This window comes from Eumetopias jubatus, unplaced genomic scaffold (assembly GCF_037043125.1).
Source record: "Eumetopias jubatus isolate StellerSeaLion01/CBP00866 unplaced genomic scaffold, mEumJub1_p1.0 scaffold_1, whole genome shotgun sequence".
NCBI lineage: Eukaryota > Metazoa > Chordata > Mammalia > Carnivora > Otariidae > Eumetopias > Eumetopias jubatus.
In genome coordinates this window covers 16,448,872-16,469,995 of record NW_028274807.1, presented here as the reverse complement: position 1 = coordinate 16,469,995, position 21,124 = coordinate 16,448,872, and the positions used below count along the sequence as shown (strand labels likewise).

General features: G+C 36.3%; 1 protein-coding gene across 2 annotated transcripts in view; it reads right to left on the bottom strand.

The window, feature by feature from the left end:
• Positions 1 to 2,083: 2,083 nt before the first annotated feature.
• Positions 2,084 to 21,124, bottom strand: part of LTN1 (listerin E3 ubiquitin protein ligase 1) — a 61,698-nt gene continuing 42,657 nt past the window's right edge. Inside the window, exons 20-30 of one of the 2 annotated variants that reach the window (XM_028115633.1) lie at positions 18,600 to 18,735; positions 18,247 to 18,391; positions 16,933 to 17,146; positions 16,240 to 16,477; positions 15,808 to 15,882; positions 13,886 to 14,072; positions 7,797 to 7,968; positions 6,819 to 7,039; positions 5,063 to 5,257; positions 3,994 to 4,161; positions 2,084 to 3,419 (exon numbers count right to left, since the gene is read on the bottom strand). In XM_028115633.1, coding sequence (XP_027971434.1) covers positions 3,357 to 3,419; positions 3,994 to 4,161; positions 5,063 to 5,257; positions 6,819 to 7,039; positions 7,797 to 7,968; positions 13,886 to 14,072; positions 15,808 to 15,882; positions 16,240 to 16,477; positions 16,933 to 17,146; positions 18,247 to 18,391; positions 18,600 to 18,735 — 1,814 coding nt within the window. In that variant the 3' untranslated portion in view covers positions 2,084 to 3,356. The remainder of the gene's footprint in view (positions 3,420 to 3,993; positions 4,162 to 5,062; positions 5,258 to 6,818; positions 7,040 to 7,796; positions 7,969 to 13,885; positions 14,073 to 15,807; positions 15,883 to 16,239; positions 16,478 to 16,932; positions 17,147 to 18,246; positions 18,392 to 18,599; positions 18,736 to 21,124) is intronic. The other variant, XM_088024130.1, reaches the window with a different exon arrangement.

Below are 21,124 nucleotides of genomic sequence, written 5' to 3'. Positions count from 1 at the left end.
AAATTTAATTTGAGGTGAATTAGGCATATTTTGAAATTTATAGCTTTTGAAGCAAAATAGAATTTTTCAGACTTCAGGGAAGGAATAAATTTTTAAAACCTAACACAAAAAGGGTTCAGTCAGGGCACCTGGGTGGCTCAGTTGGTTAAGCGACTGCCTTCGGCTCAGGTCATGATCCTGGAGTCCCGGGATCGAGTCCCGCATCGGGCTCCCTGCTCAGCGGGGAGTCTGCTTCTCCCTCTGACCCTCCCCCCTCTCATGTGCTCTCTCTCATTCTTTCTCTCAAATAAATAAAATCTTTAAAAAAAAGGGCTCAGTCATAAAGGAAGATGATAAATTTGACTAAACTAATTAAGACGGCCACAGACCACCTTAAAGTCAACCCACACACTAAAGGCTGCCATGTAATAGGGAAAAGTAGGCATATAGATAATAAATTCACAATGACCAATAAGTATATGAAATGAAGCTAAGGTTCTTGGTGGCCAGGGAAATACGAATTAAAACAAAAAGCTACTATCTCACAGCTCTGACTAGAAAAATTTAAAAATCTGAGGCAAGAAAACCAGAATTCTCTTACCTTACTGTTGGCAGTGCAAACCTGCACACCACTTTGGAGAGCAACTTGACAAGATCTGAAGTCACAGAGTATACATATCACACAGTATACATATACATTTGGGGCATATGAGAGAATATCTAGGACATCTGTGTGAGAAAATGTTATCAAGGATGTACACCTGCAGAACTGTTCAAAATAGCAAAAAATAATAATTGAAATGACCATTATTGGGGGAATTGGCAAGTAAACTAATATACTATAAACAGCAGTTATGTTGAGTGAAAAAGCAAGTTACAAAAGATTACATACAATAGGCTATCTCAAATAAAAATATTTTTTAAACTGCTATATATTATTTATGGATACAAACACATGATAAAGTATAAAATCTTAAATAGGAAAGAATCACACCAACTTCAGAACAGTAGGTTAGCTCTAGGGAGAGAAAGAGGAGATGGCATCAGGGAGGAGTACAAAAGAGGAATATTTTATTTCTTTAAAAATCAGAAGCAAATATGGCAAAATAGTTTGTGAAGAGTACAAGGGCATTTATATTATTATTACTCTGTATATTTGAAATATTTTATAATTAAAAAGAATCTTAATGGGCACATATGGTATAACAATCAAATAAGAACATTAATCATTCATACCACCAAAACTTATCAAATAATAACATTAATTATTTAAGCCACAGAAACTTATGTACATACATTAGAGCATGTGATAAATAAGAGTTAAAAATAAATTCTAAAATTTGCAATTTACATTAGGGTTTTAAATTAATAATTTTGCTAATGGGCTTTGAATCTCATGCAATTTTTAATGTCCTTATGCTAGAATTTTAAGGGATGCTCTGCAGAGTTGTTAAAGCCATATAAATAAAACTTTAATCAATGATATTCTGAATTTCAGTCTTATTTTGGAAAGCTTTTTCTTTAGCATATAAACAGTAACAAGCTTTACATTTATATTTACAAGTCTCAAAGAAAAGTGTTAAGAGTCCTAAGTATGAAGAGTAGGTATTCCATTTAATTATAGTGTTTCACCAAGAACCTGATGCCCTAGATACTAACGTGGAAAAACAATGCTCCATTATTCCCTTTTCTGTTCTACTTGAGGTTTGGGTCAGAAGCCAAGAAGTACCAATATTGGAAAAGGTCTTATTATAAACAAGGTCTTATTATAAAACCATTTTTAAAGGAAAAGTGTGTAACTTTCACAGAGTAACACAATCCTTTGGGATTACTATGTCAGAGACAGACATAGAGAATATTTTAAGAAAGGGGTTAAGAAGAGGTAGAATTTTGCTATCTGTTCTTCATTGACTGACTCCTGGAGTCTCAAGGCTGTAAGATAATAAACACTAGGGAGAAAAATCCAAGAGACAGACAAAACTGGGTAGGATACTGCATCTACAAATTCAACTCAAGAGATCTGTAACTCATGCATAATACTTCACTCTTGACTACAATACTCTGACCACATTCATTCTATTTCAATAATAACCATTTTACCCAGTTGATGGTAAGCAGTGATTTTATTTAACATGACTTGCTTTTGCCAATTAAACATTTGTAACAGAGATGATTAGCTGATCTTTCAAGTAAACTTGCTATTAGATATGCTAATATTTCCCATGTAATGGAAGACTGCAATAAAATTATTTCAAGTTCCAAACTTCCAAAATTTTATAACTTGGGCACAATTTTTTAAGGGTAACAGTGCTGTGGCAAATGGCAGGTATTACCTATTCCACTTCAGCCCATTATACTGAATTTTACTTAGTACTAAAATTATTAACTTGTACTTCTAAAGGCTGGAAAAAATAAGCTCCCCCAAATCTCTAATGAAGTGTAACTCTGGCCAGTAAGAATAGCAAAATTTGCTTACAAAATTGAAAGCCTCCTATGACATTTTAAAATTTTTGTTTTTTCCACCAATTTTAAGTTTCAGAAATATTTATTTCTTCCCTCTAAATAGAGGGATAACTACCACTCTGCTTCATGAATGAACTAATCTAATTGTTTTTCTCAAATTCATACCCTCTAGAGACTCACTCAAACTGAGTAGTAAGTTCACTGACAAGTCTGCAATTCAAATTTCACTAATACATGGAAATTCTTCCACAGCAAAAGGTCAGTGCCGTGAATTTAATTTTCTGAATTTCATAACCCTTGATTAATGGAGACACCTTGAAGTTCAGCTTACACTCTTTTATATAGGATTTCAGAGCATGCTTCAAATAGCTTATGATAAGCTATATTAATAGCTTAGCCTCATTTTTATCATTAAAATAATCTACAAATATCAGAATACTAATTAATTTTGTTGTCATAACTAATAAATAAGTCCTAAAATATCTGTAGATATAAATCAACTCTCAATTCATTTGCCTCACTTGGACTCTTCTAGAACATAGATCAACAAACTGAATGGGCTTTTTAGCATAATACAGTTGTACAGTGCTTTCACAAATTCCAATTCTGTAATTTAGAGTTTTTCCATATTTATTTTTAAATATACAAAAAGATTAAACTATTAATATAAATATTTTCTCTCAAATACGTAATATTCTTATGTAAAAGAAAAGGTTTCCAAACATTTACAAAGCAATCTAAAGATAAGTAAACCTGATTTTAGGATCATTACTTTAACCAAAATAATTTTCCAGAGAAGGTCCTATTTAAAGGAATGCTCACTGGCCTCCTCCCATCAACACTTTAAGATGGATCCAGATCCACAGTCTTTGCTTGATTTACTTCAGGAATCACTTCCAATGGAAGGAAAAAATTCAGAAAAAGGTCTCACGACAGAGTGGACAAGTGGATTTGTTGCTAGACGTAAACCATTTGTACTGAAAAAGAAAAGGTTTTAAATGTAAAGCTGTCATTTTACATATACATCCAAGGTAAGCTTAATAATGATTAAGTGGAAAAGGGAGAATACCAAAATTTTGCTTCCTCCATTCATCTCCAAAATGAACACAATTCACATTATTTCCAAAAGCTACAGTATGATTCTTTCTCCCTAGGTTCCCGCACCCAACCACTAAGACATGTCAGGAAGACCTCCCTATGAAGCAACTGTATCCTGGGTGGCTTTCTTTTCAGTACGATGTTTAAAAACAGTAAAGAGCTCTAACGCCAGATGGCCCCTGGTTCCAATTTTTTCAGTCTCCTTTATGGTCTAGATCTTACAGGACCATCTACTGTTTGAATGAGAGCTATAATAAAAACACTCATTTATTAAAGTGCTTTGATGCTACCAGTATCTGTGAATTACTAATTATCTTTTACGGATTTTGAAAAATCATTTTAATATGCCGCTCATTAACTACAATTAAGAGTTTAACATCATTTTCTAAAATTAGGTATCACACATATAAATATACATAAAATATAAGTAAGTTAATTTCTCTTTGGACTTACCAAGCAGGCTGAATGGAACTTTTTCTTGCATGTTCTACAGGCTTTTTTGGGAAGAGAATAGTTGAAACCATGAATGACTGAGAAACATATCATGCAATCTTCAACACCCTCAAAACGTTTGTCTACATTATTTTTCCATAAGGCTAGGCCTTCCATAATACTTCCATTCTGTTAACAAAAAGAAAAAAAATAGAGTAAATATACTCTGAAGACCACCGAAGTTATTTTTATTCAATTTCATAAATTTTAAAGTTGAACTTTAATTAGTTATTAATTTTTTAAAAAAATATTTTACTTATTTGAGAGGGAGGAGAATGAGCACGAGAAAGAGAGAGAGAGAGAGAGAGAGAGAGAGAGAGAGCACCAGTGGCAGGAGAGGTAGACTCCCCGCTGAGGAGGGAGCCTGAGATCACGAACTGAGCTGAAGGCAGACGCTTAACCGACTGAGCCACTCAGGCACCCCTGAATTTTAATTTAGAAAGAAAAGAATCTGCTTGGCTATATTCACATCTCCTAAGTTTTCTGAATGTTGGTTTTAAAATGACTTCGCAAGTTTTAGAAACCAGATATAATTTTTTCTCCATTAAAGACAGACCTGAAAGAGAGGTTTTGCATCAACACATCAAGTTTTATAGTCTCAATGTGCAAACAACTACAATTTGTTTAAAAGTCAAAGATCTTTGAGAGTACTAGGATTTCTCTAGTCACAGGAGAGTTGAAATGTTAGACTAAGAGTAGTTCCAAAGATATTCGTTGATCCAGTATCTTACAAAGATTCCCTCTCAAACAATTTCTTTAATACCATGTATTGTTCTGTGTCATCCACAATGTCAGTGGAGTAAAGTCAATTCCTCTCAAACACCAGAAAAAAAAAACTGCCGAACCTTAAAAAGGAAAACAGCTCAATAGGTAGGTTCAGGTCATTTAGGCGTACATCTGTGTTGACCCAAGGAAACAGAGTACCTCTTTCAACCTCAAGCAGAAGTGATATATTTTAAGTCTTACTTACCTTTCAAAGAGGAGGTCAGTAGTACTATCTGGAAAGCTGAATATTCACAGAGAAACTTACCTGATGGGTGAGGTAAGTGCTTAACTGCAGCATCCAGTTCCGCCACTGCTGAACAGCCACGCCTACTCTTTTCCCACTCTCCACGGTTATTGAACCCAGGGGGTAATTGGAAGGCAGCTGTATTATAAGTTCAATAACTATGTCCTCAATAGTGTAAGTAGCCATCACTTCTCGGGTAGTAGCTCGAGCTTTAACCTGCAACACAGGAAAGGTGATACCTTTTTGCAAATTTCTTTCTTTTCATTCAAAAAACATCTTGATAGGTTGACTATTGGCAGTCTTCATTCAAAGACAATACAGGTAAACATGTTGGTTTACTGGACAAGAGATATTTAATACATACATTTATATACCTGACGTGTTTTATAGTGATTTTTATGAAATTCAAAGTTAGTTTCAAAAGAAATCTTTCTCATAAAAAAGTATGTTTTATGGTATTAGGGTTGCTGCATAAGTTTTGAACAGACCAGTGAGAGAATGAGTTCTTAATTATTGCTCTTCTTCCACACCCAGGGTATCAAATATCATTTATATTTAGAAGTCCCCTAAGTCTTTCTCTGACACAGAATTCTCTTTAGCTTTAAAGCCAACCATCAACCGTTACAATTATTTCCACCTGGTTTTAGTTTTCATACTAGCATTGCAAACAACATAAAACACAAATTATCACGCTTGACCAATGTAGTCTTCTGACTGTCCGATTTCCAAGCTAAAAACCATAGCATCATCTTAAATTTTTCCTTCTACCTCCTCCCAGATATTAACTAGCTACAAGTTTGGATAAATCACCACAAAATTTTTAACATTCCTCTCCTTTAATGGAACATTCCCACTGATACTGCCTCACTCAGGCCCTCCTTGTTATTCATAATGTTTACACCAGTGGGTCTCCCTGACTATGCTTCTGAACCCAAGCTCCATGCCAACAGCCTATACTATATATTGCAGTCAGAGCAATTTTACCGATTATAACACTGACGGTGTCACTTGCCTCAAAGGAAAATTTTCAGTGGCCAAATAGGACCAAATATTTTAAACTATCGTTTGAGGCCTTTCCCAGTATGGCTCTAATTCATCATGGAAGCAACTGGTTCTCTATTTACCTTCAGGAATCCTGCTCTGTATGAATGCTGGCTTGTTCATCATTTCTTAGGGCAATCACAGAAATTACATTCTCATCTCCAAGCTTTTTGCTTTTGCCATACTGCTTTCTCTATATTCAACACCTTTCTCCTCACTGCCCCTAAAACACAATCCTGCCCACTTCAAAGTCACCTTCCTCCATAAAGGTGCACCTAACCCCCTCAGTCAGATGAACCTTTCCCATGCTGATCACAGAGCACGCTTCCTCTTAATGTGCCACTTTCCAGTTTCCAACACAAAAAACATATCGGTATCACTCTTTTCCCTTCATTAGATTGTATGATATTACACAGTAGGAATCTGACCCTACTAAACCGTTCATTTCCCAAGTGATTGACACAAAGTGCCTGGAATCTACAGGTGTTCCAATATATATTTTGAATGAACTAATGAATGTTCAAAAAACTCGGATGGGAGTAAATGAAATTATAACATTGTTTCAGTCTATACATTAATACTGAGACTTGATACCTAAGAATGAAGTAGAAAATATAGTAGACAATTTCTGTAAATTCTGAACCAATGGTTAATATTGTGATGATACTCACTACAAATGACAGACATAAACAATATTTAAACAACTTTTCTGGAAAAAATTCAAGATAATACTAACCGTCATGCCATTAAATAGTTGTGTACTTGTTTGCACAGAAGAAATTTCTTGAAAGGAAAGAACATTGCTGACATACTTGCTTGTAAATCTATCTACAATATTGAAAACACGCTTCTCACTACTATTCCACCACAGCCTAACCATGGCAGGCAAGTCTTTTAATGTCATATGATAGACTGAACAAGCCAAGTGTGGGATATGGTAGGGAAGAGTTGCTGTTTCTGAGGAAAAAACAAATTCTTAGTTAATAATATGTATTTCTTACATAGAATAACAGACTAGAAAATCATTTTCAATTCTTTAAAACTAGAGCTAGAGCTGAAAAAACAAACATACTGAAGAAGCCAGAACTCTAGAGTATTAACTTTCTCTCACATTCAAAATGAATCACTGGAATGGCAAAAAGAAGTAAAAAGAAGAAAGATCCCAAATGACACTGAAAAATCTGCCTAGACATAGCATTCTGTATTTCACATGACAGATCACAAAAAAAGGGAACATACAAATTTTAAAAAGGACAACCCCAAGCCCCTACACCCAGGGAGTGGGGGAAAAAAAGTTAAATAAAAAGGAGGAAAAATTTAGGGGTGCCTAGCTGCTCGGTCGGTGGAGCACGATCTCCAGGTCATGAGTTTGAGCCCCACATTGGGTATAGAGATTATAAATAAATACACTCTTTAAAAAAAAGGAGGAAAAATTTAAAGATCGTCTTCTTATAAATTATGAAAAGGAGTCTGGTCCCTATACTTTCCCCAGAGCTCACTGTGAGATTATACAAAAATCCTAGAATATCCACCTCAGTACTCACAAGACATAGTACCCTCCTCACATCTCCAAGACATTTTAAGATGCACTTCAATCTTCTCATAGCCAGGACACACATTTGGGGTTATTATCCAAACTCTGAAGAGTACAGCATAATAAATACAACCTAATCTGGACCTAGTCTCCAAGAAAGAACACAAACACACATCTTACCTCTAATACTCAACTGGAGCTCTTCTGTAAAGAATGTTTTAGGGTCCTTATTTGAGAGCTCAATAGCTGTCTCTGCATAGGTCGGATTTTCTGGCATAAGTCTGAACAGGTGATAGAGCAATTTATTCAAACTTTTTGTTTTTCGAAGGTACATTGAGTACAGTGCCCGAAGCTGGTGGAGAGTAAAGAATTTTTGTTAGTAAACCCAATTAAACCAACTCAGTGAGAAGAACAAATCAAAGTAGAATAGACTGTACAAGAACACAATGAAAAAGGCATTAATTTGAAGACTTAGAATTACATGGAAGAGTCCTACAAAATACATGCCACATTCTTACTTTCCAAATGTGTCACTGATGGCACCCCTCCCTTTCTTCATAAACAAGCAGTTTTCACTATCCCCTCATTATTAGACAGATTCTAACATCTTTCTCAAACTATCTCGTTAATAAGTTCACCTCTGCTTTCTCTAAGAAAATCTACTCCTCACTCCCCAGATGATTTGCTCCCTCTCTTCCCAAGTCTTCCACATACCCCTTCCGCACCATAGTTCTTAATCGTACAAAAGTCCTACTTAAAACTAATCCCATTTTTATGGCTGACCTCACACCACAGCAAACACTCCAGCATCCCTTTAGAAAAAGAGAGCACAAACTAGTAGTCCAAAATGTCTTGGGGTCTTCTTGTTTTGTAAAGCAGGATTTCACTCAAAAATATGGATTTCTGGGGGCGCCTGGGCAGCTCAGTCGTGTAAGTGTCCGACTCTTGGTTCTGGCTCAGGTCATGATCTCATGGGTCAGGACTGAGCCCTGTGTCATGCTCCCACTCAGTGGGGAGTCTGTCTGAAGATTCTCTCCCTTTGCCCCTCTCCCCATTCCCATGAGCGTGCTCTCTCTCTCTCAAAATAAATAAATCTTCAAAAAATATATGGATTTCTGGTTCCTTTTTTAAAAATGGAAAATCTTGTAAAATAAGTCAGAGAAAGACAAATACCATATGATTTCACTCATATGTGGAATTTAAGAAACAAAACAAAGAAGAAAAAAACACAAACAACCAAAAAACAGACTCTTAACTATAGAGAACAAACTGATGGTTCCCAGAGGGGAGGTGGGTGGGGGGTGTGTGAAATAGGTGATGGGGATTAAGGAGGACACTTGTGATGAGCACTGGGTGATGTACAGAATTATATAATCGCTATATTGTACACCTGGAACTAATACAACACTGTATGTTAACTATACGGGGATTAAAATTTTAAGAAATAGGAAAATCTGGCCCCACTCAGTGCACTAAAGGCATCTGTGTGCTTCAGAACTCATTCCTCAATAACCCAGTTTTCGTATGTTCACATTTACTTTGCAACTCTTTGGTATATGTACCGGTTTTAAAATTATTCTTCCCACTAAAGCATATATCTCCTCTTGGTGCAAGACACCATTTTCTGAACATGTAGTTCATACAAGCATAAACTTGTTCATACAAGCTCACATACAAGTATCAAGCCATAGGATATGGAATTTATTTTTTAAATATGTTGATCAAAGTACCTAACAATGGAGAAATCTGGAGGACACTACCTTTCCAAGTAACCAAACTTAGTATCACCAATAAAGGACACATTGACATTCTGTGCTTCCTGAGGTGACACACTGAGGACACATCACCATGTCCAGTAAGTACTCTTGCTGAAAATTAACCAGAAACTCATCATGAGGAAACAATCAGACAAATTCAAATCCTAACAGAGTCTAAAAAATAACCAACCTGAATGACAATAAAGAAAAGACAGGTAGGGAAATTATGGGTTAAAGAAATATGACAAACACGATGCAAATATGATCCTTGATCAAATCCTCAAAGAGAAGGAATAAAACTATAAAGGACATTACAGGGACAACCAAAAATATTTGAATACAAATTAGATTATTGCATTAAAATTAAATCTGAGTATAATAACTATATCAATACATGTCCTTGTTCTTAGGAGATATATGTTTAAATACTTTTCGTAAAGCATCATGAATCTGCAACTTTCAAATAGACAAGCAGAGAAAAAGTAAATATAGAGAAAACACATACAAAGGTACCAACATTAGGGTGCCTGGGTTGCTCAGTTGGTTGGGCGTCCGACTTGGTTTTGGCTCAAGTCATGATCTCAGGGTCATGAGATTGAGTCCCACGTCAGGCTCCATGCTCAGTGGGGAGTCTGCATGAGATTCTCTCTTCCTCTCCCTCTCCCTGCTGTGCTCTCTCTCTCTCCAAAAAATAAATAAATCTTCAAAGGTAGCAACATTTAAAAATTTGTGACTCTAGGAAAAGGGTACATGACTTTTCATTGAATTACTCTTCTACCTCCTCTGTAAATCTGAATTTAAAAAAAAAAGTTGGAAGTAGAATTTTAAAAAGCTAATGATACATATCAATGGATTTTTTCTGATAAAGGTTAGTATCCAAAATATATAAAGAACTTATAAGAACACCCAAAAACCAAAAATAATCCAGTTAAAAAATAGAAGACATGAACAGACATTTTTCTAAGGACATTCAGATGGCCAACAGACACACAAAATGATTACCAACATCACTCATCATCAGGGAAATGCAAATCAAAACTAATGACATACCATCTCACACCTGTCAGAATGGCAAAAATCAAAAACATAAGAAACAAGTGTTGGCGAGGCTGTGCAAAAAAAGGAACGCTCTTGCACTGCTGGTGCGAATGCAACTGGTACAGCCACTCTGGAGAACAGTATGGAGGTTCCTCAAAAAAGTTAAATATAGAACTACCCTGGGATGACTGGCTGGCTCAGTCAGTAGAACCCACAATCCTTGATCTAAGGGTTGTGAGTTCAAGCCCCACATTGGGCATAGAGCCTACTAAAAAAAAATAACAACAACAAAAAATGTCAGGTAATCTTCACAGAAAAATAGATCTGGTGTGGGTGGCACAGATCAACTGATCCGTAGCACTGAAATAATTAAAGTACTGTTGCATTTCAATAAAAAAAAAAAAAAGAACTACCCTACGATCCAGCACTACTGGTATTTACTCAAAAGATACAAAAATACACATTCGAAGGGGTATACACCATGATGCTTATAGCAGCATTATCAACAATAGCCAAATTATGGAAAAATCCCAAATGTCCATCGACTGATGAACGGATAAAGAAGACGTGGTATATATACAATGGAATATTACTCAGGCATCAAGAATGAAATCTTGCCATTTCCAACAACACAGATTAAGCTACAGAGTATAATGCTAAGCAAAATACATCAGAGAAAGACAAATACCATATGATCTCACTCAAATGTGGAATTTAAGAAAGAAAACTGATGAACATAGGGGAAAAAGAAAGAGAGGCAAACCATAAGAAACTTTTCTTAAATGGGAAACTGCAGAATTATTTTATTTTTTGTTGTTGTTTTTAAGATTTTTTATTTATTTATTTGAGACAGAACATGAGCAGGGCAGAGGGATATGGACGAGAAGACTCCCGGCTGAGCAGGGAGCTTGATGCAGGGCTCGATCCCAGGACTACATCCCAGGGGTTGATCCCAGACTCCAGGATCATGACCTGAGCAGAAGGCAGATGCTTAACTGACTGAGCCACCCAGGCACGCCAAAAAACTCTTAACTATAAAGTACAAACTGAGGGTTGTTAGAGGGGATGTGGGTAGGGTGATGGGCTAAATGGGTGATAAGTATTAAGGAGGGCACTTGTGATGAGCACTGGGTGTTGAATGTAAGTGATTAATCACTAAATTCTACTCCTGAAACTAATATTTAAATTCCAGTTAGTACGTTAACTAACTGGAATTTAAATAAAAACTTGAAAAAAAATCAATGGACTTTTAAAAACGCATGTATATTACCCAGAAATCCCACTCCTAGGTGTACAACACAAGAGAAATGAAAATATATGTCCACCCAAAAATTCATATACAATGTTCCCAGTAGCTTTACTCACAATAATCAAAAAGTGGAAACAACCTAAAAGTCCATCAATGGATAAATGAGTAAACAAATGTGGTATGCTCGTCACATGACGAAATATTATTCGGGCATAAAACGGAATGTAGTACAGATATATGGCATAACATGCATGAATTTGAAAACATTATGCTAAGTGAAATAAGCCAGACACAAAAGACTACATATGTGAAATGTCCAGGAAGAGGCAAATCCATAGAGTCAGAACACAGAATAGTGGCTGCCGAGAGCTGGAGGGCTTGAGAGGAAATGGGAACTGACTGCAAATGGGTAAAGGTTTCCTTTTTCAGCTGTTGAAAATGCTCTAAAATTAGAAAGTGGTGATATTTACACAATTCTGTGAATACAGCAGAAACACCAAACTGTATACTTTAAGTAAATTTGATAGTATGTGAAAAACATATTAGTAAAGCTATGAAATACATAAGCTCATGGCTTTGTTCCAGTTCAATCTGATTCACTGGGAGTTGTTTTTCTTAAGAAAAAAGTTTTTTAAAAGATTTAGGATTTAGGACCAATTACAGTATTTTTTAAAAAAATTCTGTGCTTTAGGATTTATCTGATTAGGCTATTAACTGAGTTATTCTGGTTTAACTGTCACCATTCGGTTCAAGTTCCAGGCTCATTAATGCTGCTGTACAATTCTTTGTGCCCCTAACCCAATTCTGGTTTAATGAAAAAAAATGATGCATGGCCATTTTCAAAATTTCTGAATATAAGATGATAAGAACAAAACTCTTACACATGGAAGACTCACTTGCTGCAATTTTTTAAGAGATCAACAATATTTTAAGAAACAAATATAAAAACCCAACAAGGAGTTCTTGAAATACATCACCAGCAAATAAAACTAGCTCAAGTCACAAACACAAGTGGCCAGCCTACAGAAAAATAAAACAACTTAAACATCTAGATCATCGTTGCCTCTGTAATTTGATCTTCCCCTTAGATATACAAATGCAAAGATGCGTATGTTCATATATTTGTATCAAGGTATGAGTTATTAGCAACGACATAAATTATAACTTAGGAATTCGGAAAAATCACATTGGAAATGAATGCCATATTTAATCACACCTCAAATATGAGGTAAGAAATTAAGTGTTATTGTATTAACCTGTCAAAAAAGCCACTGTTTATATTTAAAAAGCCATCAGTTTATTAAACTGATTCAATCAACATTTAATTGGAACTTTTTAAGTGGGGATCAGCCTAAAGAATAAAAAGAAAAAGAAAAAGAAAGAAAAACTTGGAAATTTTTCCAGTTTTCTTCCTAGACAATGAGGTCTTTCTTCCTAAACATGAGACAACAGAGACATCTAGTGGCTGCTAGAATAATTTGGGCAAAATAATTATCTTAAGATATTTTTACCATTTTGAGATAACAGTTTGAATTACACAGTAACATTTCACAGATCTTGCTCTAAACACTGATTTTCAAATAAGGTAAATTCCCAATGATGTACTAATAAAATCTCCACAAGGGTCAGAAATTGACCAAAGGAAAAAAAAAAACAAAACAGCAAGATCTAAGTCCTTTGGAATTATTATTGTGGTAACACAAAATTAAATTATGTAAATCTTGTTTCCTGCAGTAAAAGGACTTCGTGGCTACATTCAGTAAGAAAAAAATTGATTCAAGCACATTCCAGAGATTACTTTTACAAAAAAACAGTGTGCGTGGGGGGGGGGGGGGGGAAGGATAAGGAAGTTAAGGGACAGATATAAATTTAGCAGAATGTCTGAAGTTAGCCAGGAAAGATTAAAATGTGAGGCATTTCCCCTTTTTTCAAAAAGAGGGGAGGGGCGCCTGGGTGGCTCAGTTGGTTAAGCGACTGCCTTCGGCTCAGGTCATGATCCCGGAGTCCGGGGATCGAGTCCCGCATCGGGCTCCCGGCTCAGCGGGGAGCCTGCTTCTCCCTCTGACCTTCTCCCCTCTCATGCTGTTTCTCTCTCTCTCTCTCTCTCTCTCTCTCAAATAAATAAATAAAATCTTTAAAAAAAAAAAAAGAGGGGAAACAAAGGGTTTAGAACAGTAACAGAAACACACAGATGACAGAACTGTCAAAAGTTATCACCTATTTACCTGAGATGACGCAGCTTTGAAGAAAGTAAGTATTAATTTCCAGGTGAGGAGGTATCCCAGAACAAAGCAGAAGTCCTCACTCAGTGGCTTAATAGTTACTATCTGTCCAACAGGAATACACCCCAAAACATTTTCTAGCAAGTCCTCCTGAGTTCTAAGAAGAGACATCAATGCTGCTGGTGGTGACCTATGAATCAATGATTAAACACCACAATTTTCTTCATAACTTATCCCTTAAAAAATTGACAGCATGTATACACTTTAAGCATTTCAGAAAAATCTTTCTCTATTTTTCAAAAACCATTTTAAAAGTCCCCCTTTACAGATTCAGCTTTAAATGCTAATTTTAACTGCTAATTCTGTTAAATTAAATATATTTAATTACAAATACATTAACATATGTAAACGTAAAACACATTTTATATTCATAAATATGTAAAATATTTTTCATATTTATATTACTTGAAATATTTATGAAAAATACTACAAAATATAAGCTCTAGTAGTTAGCGATACCAGGTCCTACCAGATCCTATAAAGGGTAAAAAACATAAGACTGTATGTCTTTTCAGGGAAGTAAATTCAATATTCACATTAATTTATGACAATGTAAATTAATTTTCTTCTTTACTGAACTACTACACTCATTAACACTTTCAGATGAACTTAGGAGATTCTCAAAAAGTGAAATACATGTGTATATTCTCTCAAACTCTCTCTGACATTGTAGCTCAGTTCTTTCCTTTCACCTGTGCAACATTTCTTTCCTTGTGGCTTCCTTTTCCCAGCCCATAAACACAGGTCTTCAAGCTTCTGCCCTTGGATTTTTACCTTCAGCACCACTATCCCATCTACCAACCCTTCTCTATTCCATACCAACAGTCACTGGATTTTACAAATACCAGCTCAGGTATCTCTCCATTTCCATGCTGCCCTCCACGCACTATTACTGTTTCTAGAATGGTCTCCATCTCTGTGTGCTTCTTTGTATAATTTATGATTCATGCTATAGCCAGAATCAGCTGGTACTTTTCCCATCTTCTATCAAATAATGCCCTAAATCCCAGAAAATGTAATTTTTAAGGCCCTTCATTATCTATACCTTCCCTACCTACTCTACATATATTCGTTCATTTATCATTTATCCTTTTATTAAAAATATAAGCAGGATTCATGAGTCTTGTGTTAGGCCAGGGACCATTCTGAATGCTATGAATATAGTTGGGAACAAGAGACAAAACTTCCTGACTTTACAGAGTTTCTATTCCAGTGGAGGAAGATACAGACAACAAAAAATAATGTTAAGTGGCAACTACTCAACACTCCCCAGCACATCCTGCACATTCATGCCTTCGCACATGGTATTCCCTTAATTGATATGGTCTTCCCTGCCCTGCTGAAGTGCTACCTAACTTGACAGATCCAGAATAAATGTCTCTTTCTCAAGAAAAAGTCTTCCCTTCTGGTGCAAGCAGCTGTGTTCCCCCAGCATGCTATCTGTCCTGTTCCACAGCACCTGCCACACACTGTCTTCTATTATAGAGTAGTATCGTCTATAGTGATTATAAGCTCCTTATGAATAAGAACAATTACTAAACACCATATTCTCCCCTAGACATTTATTACTTTGCACAAAGTGGGTGCTCAATAGATATTTAAATTGATACTCTTTCCACAGCTACCGTGTGGTCAAAGAAAGTTCTGCCAAATAGTAGCAAACTGAAAATATGATTTAGGAACAATTAAGGAGAGAAACTATCTTTTTTGGCTGGACTCTTTCATTTTTATCTTACAGATGATTTATAAAAGATCTATTGAATGAATATATACTCTAAATTTAGAGCTTTTGTGTTTATCCATCTTCTGAAGTTATTATAAGGGAGGTGGATTATGAGAATTAAATAATTATTAAAAAAACTTACAAGGCTGGTTCTTCTTCTTCATCTCCATATGACTTTAGATTATCCTGATCATATTGTGGTAATTCAGGCATCAATCTGCAAGTCAGAATATATATTATACTACATTAAACTGTTCATTGTTAAATCATGCTCAAGAGCAGAAAGACCAATACTTACTTTGTAATGAGTATATTTTTAAGTGATTGTTTTCTGAAATAATCACCTACGGCCAGGACTATCTAAATGTAAACTATGTATAGAGAACAGTGACCTGGTGATCCAAAATCTGGCATCCCTGTTATTAAAATGCATGGCTGAGTTTATTTCTTTTTTACTTTGACTTTTCTTTGATGACCAAGGGTTAAAACTAAATATATGTATAGATATCTATCTATCTATATATATATATTTTTTGAACCACCACAACATTGATTCAATTGGAAGAATTCTTACTTGTATAGCATATGGTAAACAGCAATTTGCACAGGCCGAGCTCTGTAGAGGAGTAATGGGGCCAATGTATTTAACAAAGTCTGGAGATACTCTGGTAAGTTTGTTTTTTGGCCAGCAACCAATCTTGAAGGGAGTTTCTGACTCAACAGCTGGTCTTTCGGGATATACGTTAATGTTTCACACATGGGCTTCAGCATTGCATTCTGAAAGGATGTTTCAGATGTATCTTCACTTTCTTCTGATGACAAAAAGGAAAGAAACATGCACATCCCAAAATAAAGTGAGTAACAGAACTTGACTGATTCACGGTCAAACGTCATTTAAGAAAATGAAGTAAAAAATTGACAAAGTAGAGCAGTCCTCGCTAGAAACCGTTTAATGTAATCTTAAACAGTAATCATAACTTCTATTCTCTCATCCTTAAAAAAGAGAGAAGTTTGAGTTATAAATAATCTATTCAGGTTATCTGAATTACTATTATTTTAACTTGTAATAGTCTTTGGATACTTTGCCAGTTTTCAAATCTTGTCTATAAAGCAGAAGCGTATGTGATGCTTCTGAGATGCCAAGTTTTCTCTCAGGTTCTTTTCTTCACTCTTCTGTACCGTTTGACTTAAGCAGCCAAAGTTTTTGTTTTGAATTTTTCAACTAGTCATGTGCAATGAATCCCACTATGATTCCCCTTTCACTTGCCTGTAACAGTCACCAAAAGAGGTAAAAGCAAACTGTGGATGCCTTGGGAAAAAAATTCTTTCCATTCACTGATTAGATTTACAGGGAGATTGCCAATGGTATCCAGAGTTGCAGAATCGAAAAAAGCACTGAGCTCACAGGCCAAACCACAGCTGACACAGGCAAACAGTTGTATAAGTGGAACAGAATACAATGCATGATTCTCACTTGTTGTCTGAAGAAACAAAAATGAAATAGGTTAGCAGACATCTACCAGAACACCACAAATCAAGGGATTAAAGAAAACTCTCTCAGTTCTCTAAATTTTAAAATAAAAAGCAGTTGAAGTGTAGTCTCAGAGACATTTATATATTTTACATCAAAATAACTTTTAAAAAAATTAAATACTAAGAATTAGAATCAATCCATTTATTCTGAAATGCTCTCTATTTCTAAAACTATAAAAGAAAATATCAATTACCATTTACCAAGTGAAATTATAAAAACATATTTATAATCTCCTCAGGAGCCCTACCAATTGGGCATTATTAAGTTATTTTTAAAAGAAGGACACTGGGGGCGCCGGGGTGGCTCAGTTGGTTGAATGTCCAACTCTTAACTTGGGCTCAGGTCAGGATCTCAGGGTCGTGAGATTGAGCCCTGAGTCAGGCTCTGTGCTTAGCGGGGAGCCTGCCTGAGATTCTCACCCTCCTTCTCCCTTTGCCCCTCTCCCCAGCTCATAATCTCTCTAAAATAAATAAAATCTTTAAAAAATAAAAAAATAAAATAAGGACACCGAGGCTCAAGTAGGTCAAGTTTGAACACCCTAAGCCACACAGCTAACAGCAAACAAAGCAGAGATTTAGACCAATTCAACCCTAATGATTTGCTGCCATCAGAGCCCACAAATACTATACTTGCTTTGTGTCATAAAAAGAGCATGAATTCCCTCTGAATTTGCTTAATCTTTAACGTATTACTGACACAATACATTTTAATAATAATTTAATTAAGAGCCAAAAAGATGAAAAAACTGATCATGAAAGATAAAACCTCAAGGGCTGTGCTACAAATACTGTATGAAAATGAGCTAATGGAGAGAACACTTTAAGAGCAAGAGATTTGGTCACTGAATGATTCTGGCAGACATTAAACCTCTATCATTTCACTGTTCTATCAAACAGTAACTGGTGAGGAATACATCTATAAGGTGTTTAAATGTTTGCAAAAGAGCTAATTACAACCATTACTTAAAGAATAAGATTAGTAGATGGTTCTGGTATACAGATACGCATGAAGACTTAACAGTGGTGATGACACATCGGGTTAATTTACCTCCAACCAAGCCAACATGGAGCACATGATGAAGTCCCATTCACTCTCTGCCAAAGGAGATGAGCAGTATTTCAGAAACAGGGAAAGGAACCGGATTATTTCTATATTTACACCTAGTATCTCTGGACTTACTTCTGATAGATTACTGTGATAAAGATAAAAACAAAACAAAAAAACATGAAAGAATGATATGGACATTCAATTAAACTATTTTATTTTAAATCTGATATACTTATGAAAGGCTGACTTAAATGTTTACTATCCTATTACTGTACAAAATTGTGACTATAAGATACACAATCTGGATACACATTGTAATGGGGGAAGGAGACACAGTATAAAATATCACCTACCAACTGAAAAGAAAAATATCTTCATGATCTTTCTTCCAGGATATTAGAATTTTTAATATACCATGTAATAGCTCCCCATCATCTATGCTTCTGGTTTGCAGGCAAGAATTGAAAATGGCAAGATGTCCAAAACCTCCTAAAGTAAAATTCAAAATGAAAATTAAAATGCACACACATACACACCCACATCTATCCATATATACTGCCTTAAACCAAAGTCTTGTCTTACAGATGTAGAAATTATTGCTTTGTTTCTCTGAAAAAACTGGTTTTTGACAAAAAATAGGGATGATCATTCTCTTAGAACACGCTAATGTTAACACAGAAAAAGCATTCTTTTCTTTCTTCGGTATGAAACTTGAAATGAGGAAAAGCAATTCTAGTGCAAATCATGTAAGCACTATAATTACTATAAATGAGAAAATGCAAGGAAAATCAATCACTCTTTAGAATGGTAAACTACCAACTCATTCTTGTATCGTTAAATTGTGTGCAAGAGACCAAAAAAAAAAAAAAAAGGAAGAAAGAAAGAAAATGAAAACTCAGAAAAAAAAACTGTATTGCTACTATAAAAAAAAAAAAAAGTCTATCTTGAGATAGGTCAAAAACCTTCTCCTAAATGTCCTGGTTAAGAATTCTAAAAAGGGCTTACATGAAAGAGTCAACAAATAAGTGTGTAAGCTCCACAGGGCAGGGACCCTTTCTCCATACCAAGCACCTAACACAGAACAGGGAGTGGGGATGGGGATGGAGGTACAGGTGGGGTGAGTAAATGATATTGTGCTGGGTTTTTTTTGTTTTTTATTCTGGGTTTCTTAAGTATAGGATTCACTCAGTATACCCACCTCTCAAATAAAAACAAACATACAAAAAACATAGTTAGAGTGTAAAGTTAAATAAAGATGGGAAACAGAAAATGTCGTTCCATAATTCATACATTCACTTCATAGGCATGTATTGTGGAATGTCTGGAAAGCGCTCACAGGCTCACCCCTCTTCAGAATCCCTGGTTCCTTCTTATCCTTCAACACTCAGCTTCAATATTGCCTCCACTCTGTGTAATTCCCACATATATGAAATACAGCCCTCTGCATTTCTCTGTTCTTAATTATCATGTGTTTGTTGCCTTTACAGCACCAAAGGTGCTGTTACTTTTTATTGTTATCTCCTCAACAGAAAGTAAGCTCCATGAAGGAACCTTGTCTGTTTTACTTATCACTGTATACTTCCTCCTAGGACAATGCCTGAGATACAGACATTTATTTTGACTGACTAAATGAAGATGAATAAATAATGAATATCAGGTGCCTTGTTAGATGCTGGGTAAAGATGAACAAAATCCAGTCCCTGAAGGGACTCATCCAGCAGTACTAGGAGACTTAAAAACAAATTACAATATAATGTGGACAAAGAATGGGAGCCTAGAAAAGGAAACAACTATCTCCATCTAGGTTGTGTCAGAAGAGGCTTCCCGGGGGCGCTTGGGTGGCTCAGTCGGTTGGGCATGTGACTCTTGGTTTTGGCTCAGGTCCTGAACTCATGGCTCGTGGGATCAAGTCCTGAGTTGGGCTCCACCTTCAGCAGAAGTCTGCTTGGATATTCTCTCCCTCCGTCCCTTCCCCCACTCACTCACGCTCTGAAATAAATGAATCAATCGGAAGGAAGGAAGGGCTTCTTAAAGCTGGCATTTGAACCGGGATTTATCAAAAGATAAACAAGTCTGCAAGAGTAGCAAAGGGGCACTCTAGCTAAGGCACAAAGTGCTAAAAAAGTGTGGAATAGGAGAGACATCACCAAGACGGCGACATAGGTTGTTCTTAGCTTTGCTCCCTCTCACAAGAAAAACAACTAACAATTATTCAAGAACAAGACCTCACTGAGACTCCTACAGGGGTCAGGCTGAAACACCCCCTACATCACTGAGACCAAGACAGATGCATTAGGAAGGTAAGAAAAGCAGCTATCCACTGACTGCACTGTCCCTCCCCAGGACAGTGCAGCACCATGTGGAGAGGTCTCCCCGGAGACTCTGGTTCCTTCAGTAGGAAAAGAGAACCCAGGGGGGAAACCAACACACACACACACCCATTATTGTGAGTCCCTTGGTGGGAGCTCCTACCCTGATCTCACAGCACTGGGATTGCTGGGAAATTTGCAGGGCTCAGCCACTGGGACTCTGACTTTGACAAAGAATGGATGAAGTGCTTGTAACAACCAGCACATGGATCTTGGCCGACCAAGTTCATACCTGCAGTGCCCAGCAGTAATCCCAACCAGTGGCTTTGCTTATCTGCAGAACCAAGCCAGGGGCACACTGACCAGTGAACATAGCAGGGTGCAGATCTGCCTGATTCTGATTCTTAAAGGAGTAGTTCTGACAGCCCTAAAGCCCAGTGGTATTACCCACTCCCAGGTTAAGGAGCTGAGCCACAGCCGCCCCCTCCCCACCCCTCCCCCAACACACACTGTGGAGCATCTTCCACCCCATCAGACCAGAAGGGCTGGAGACAATCCCTGAAAGCTGT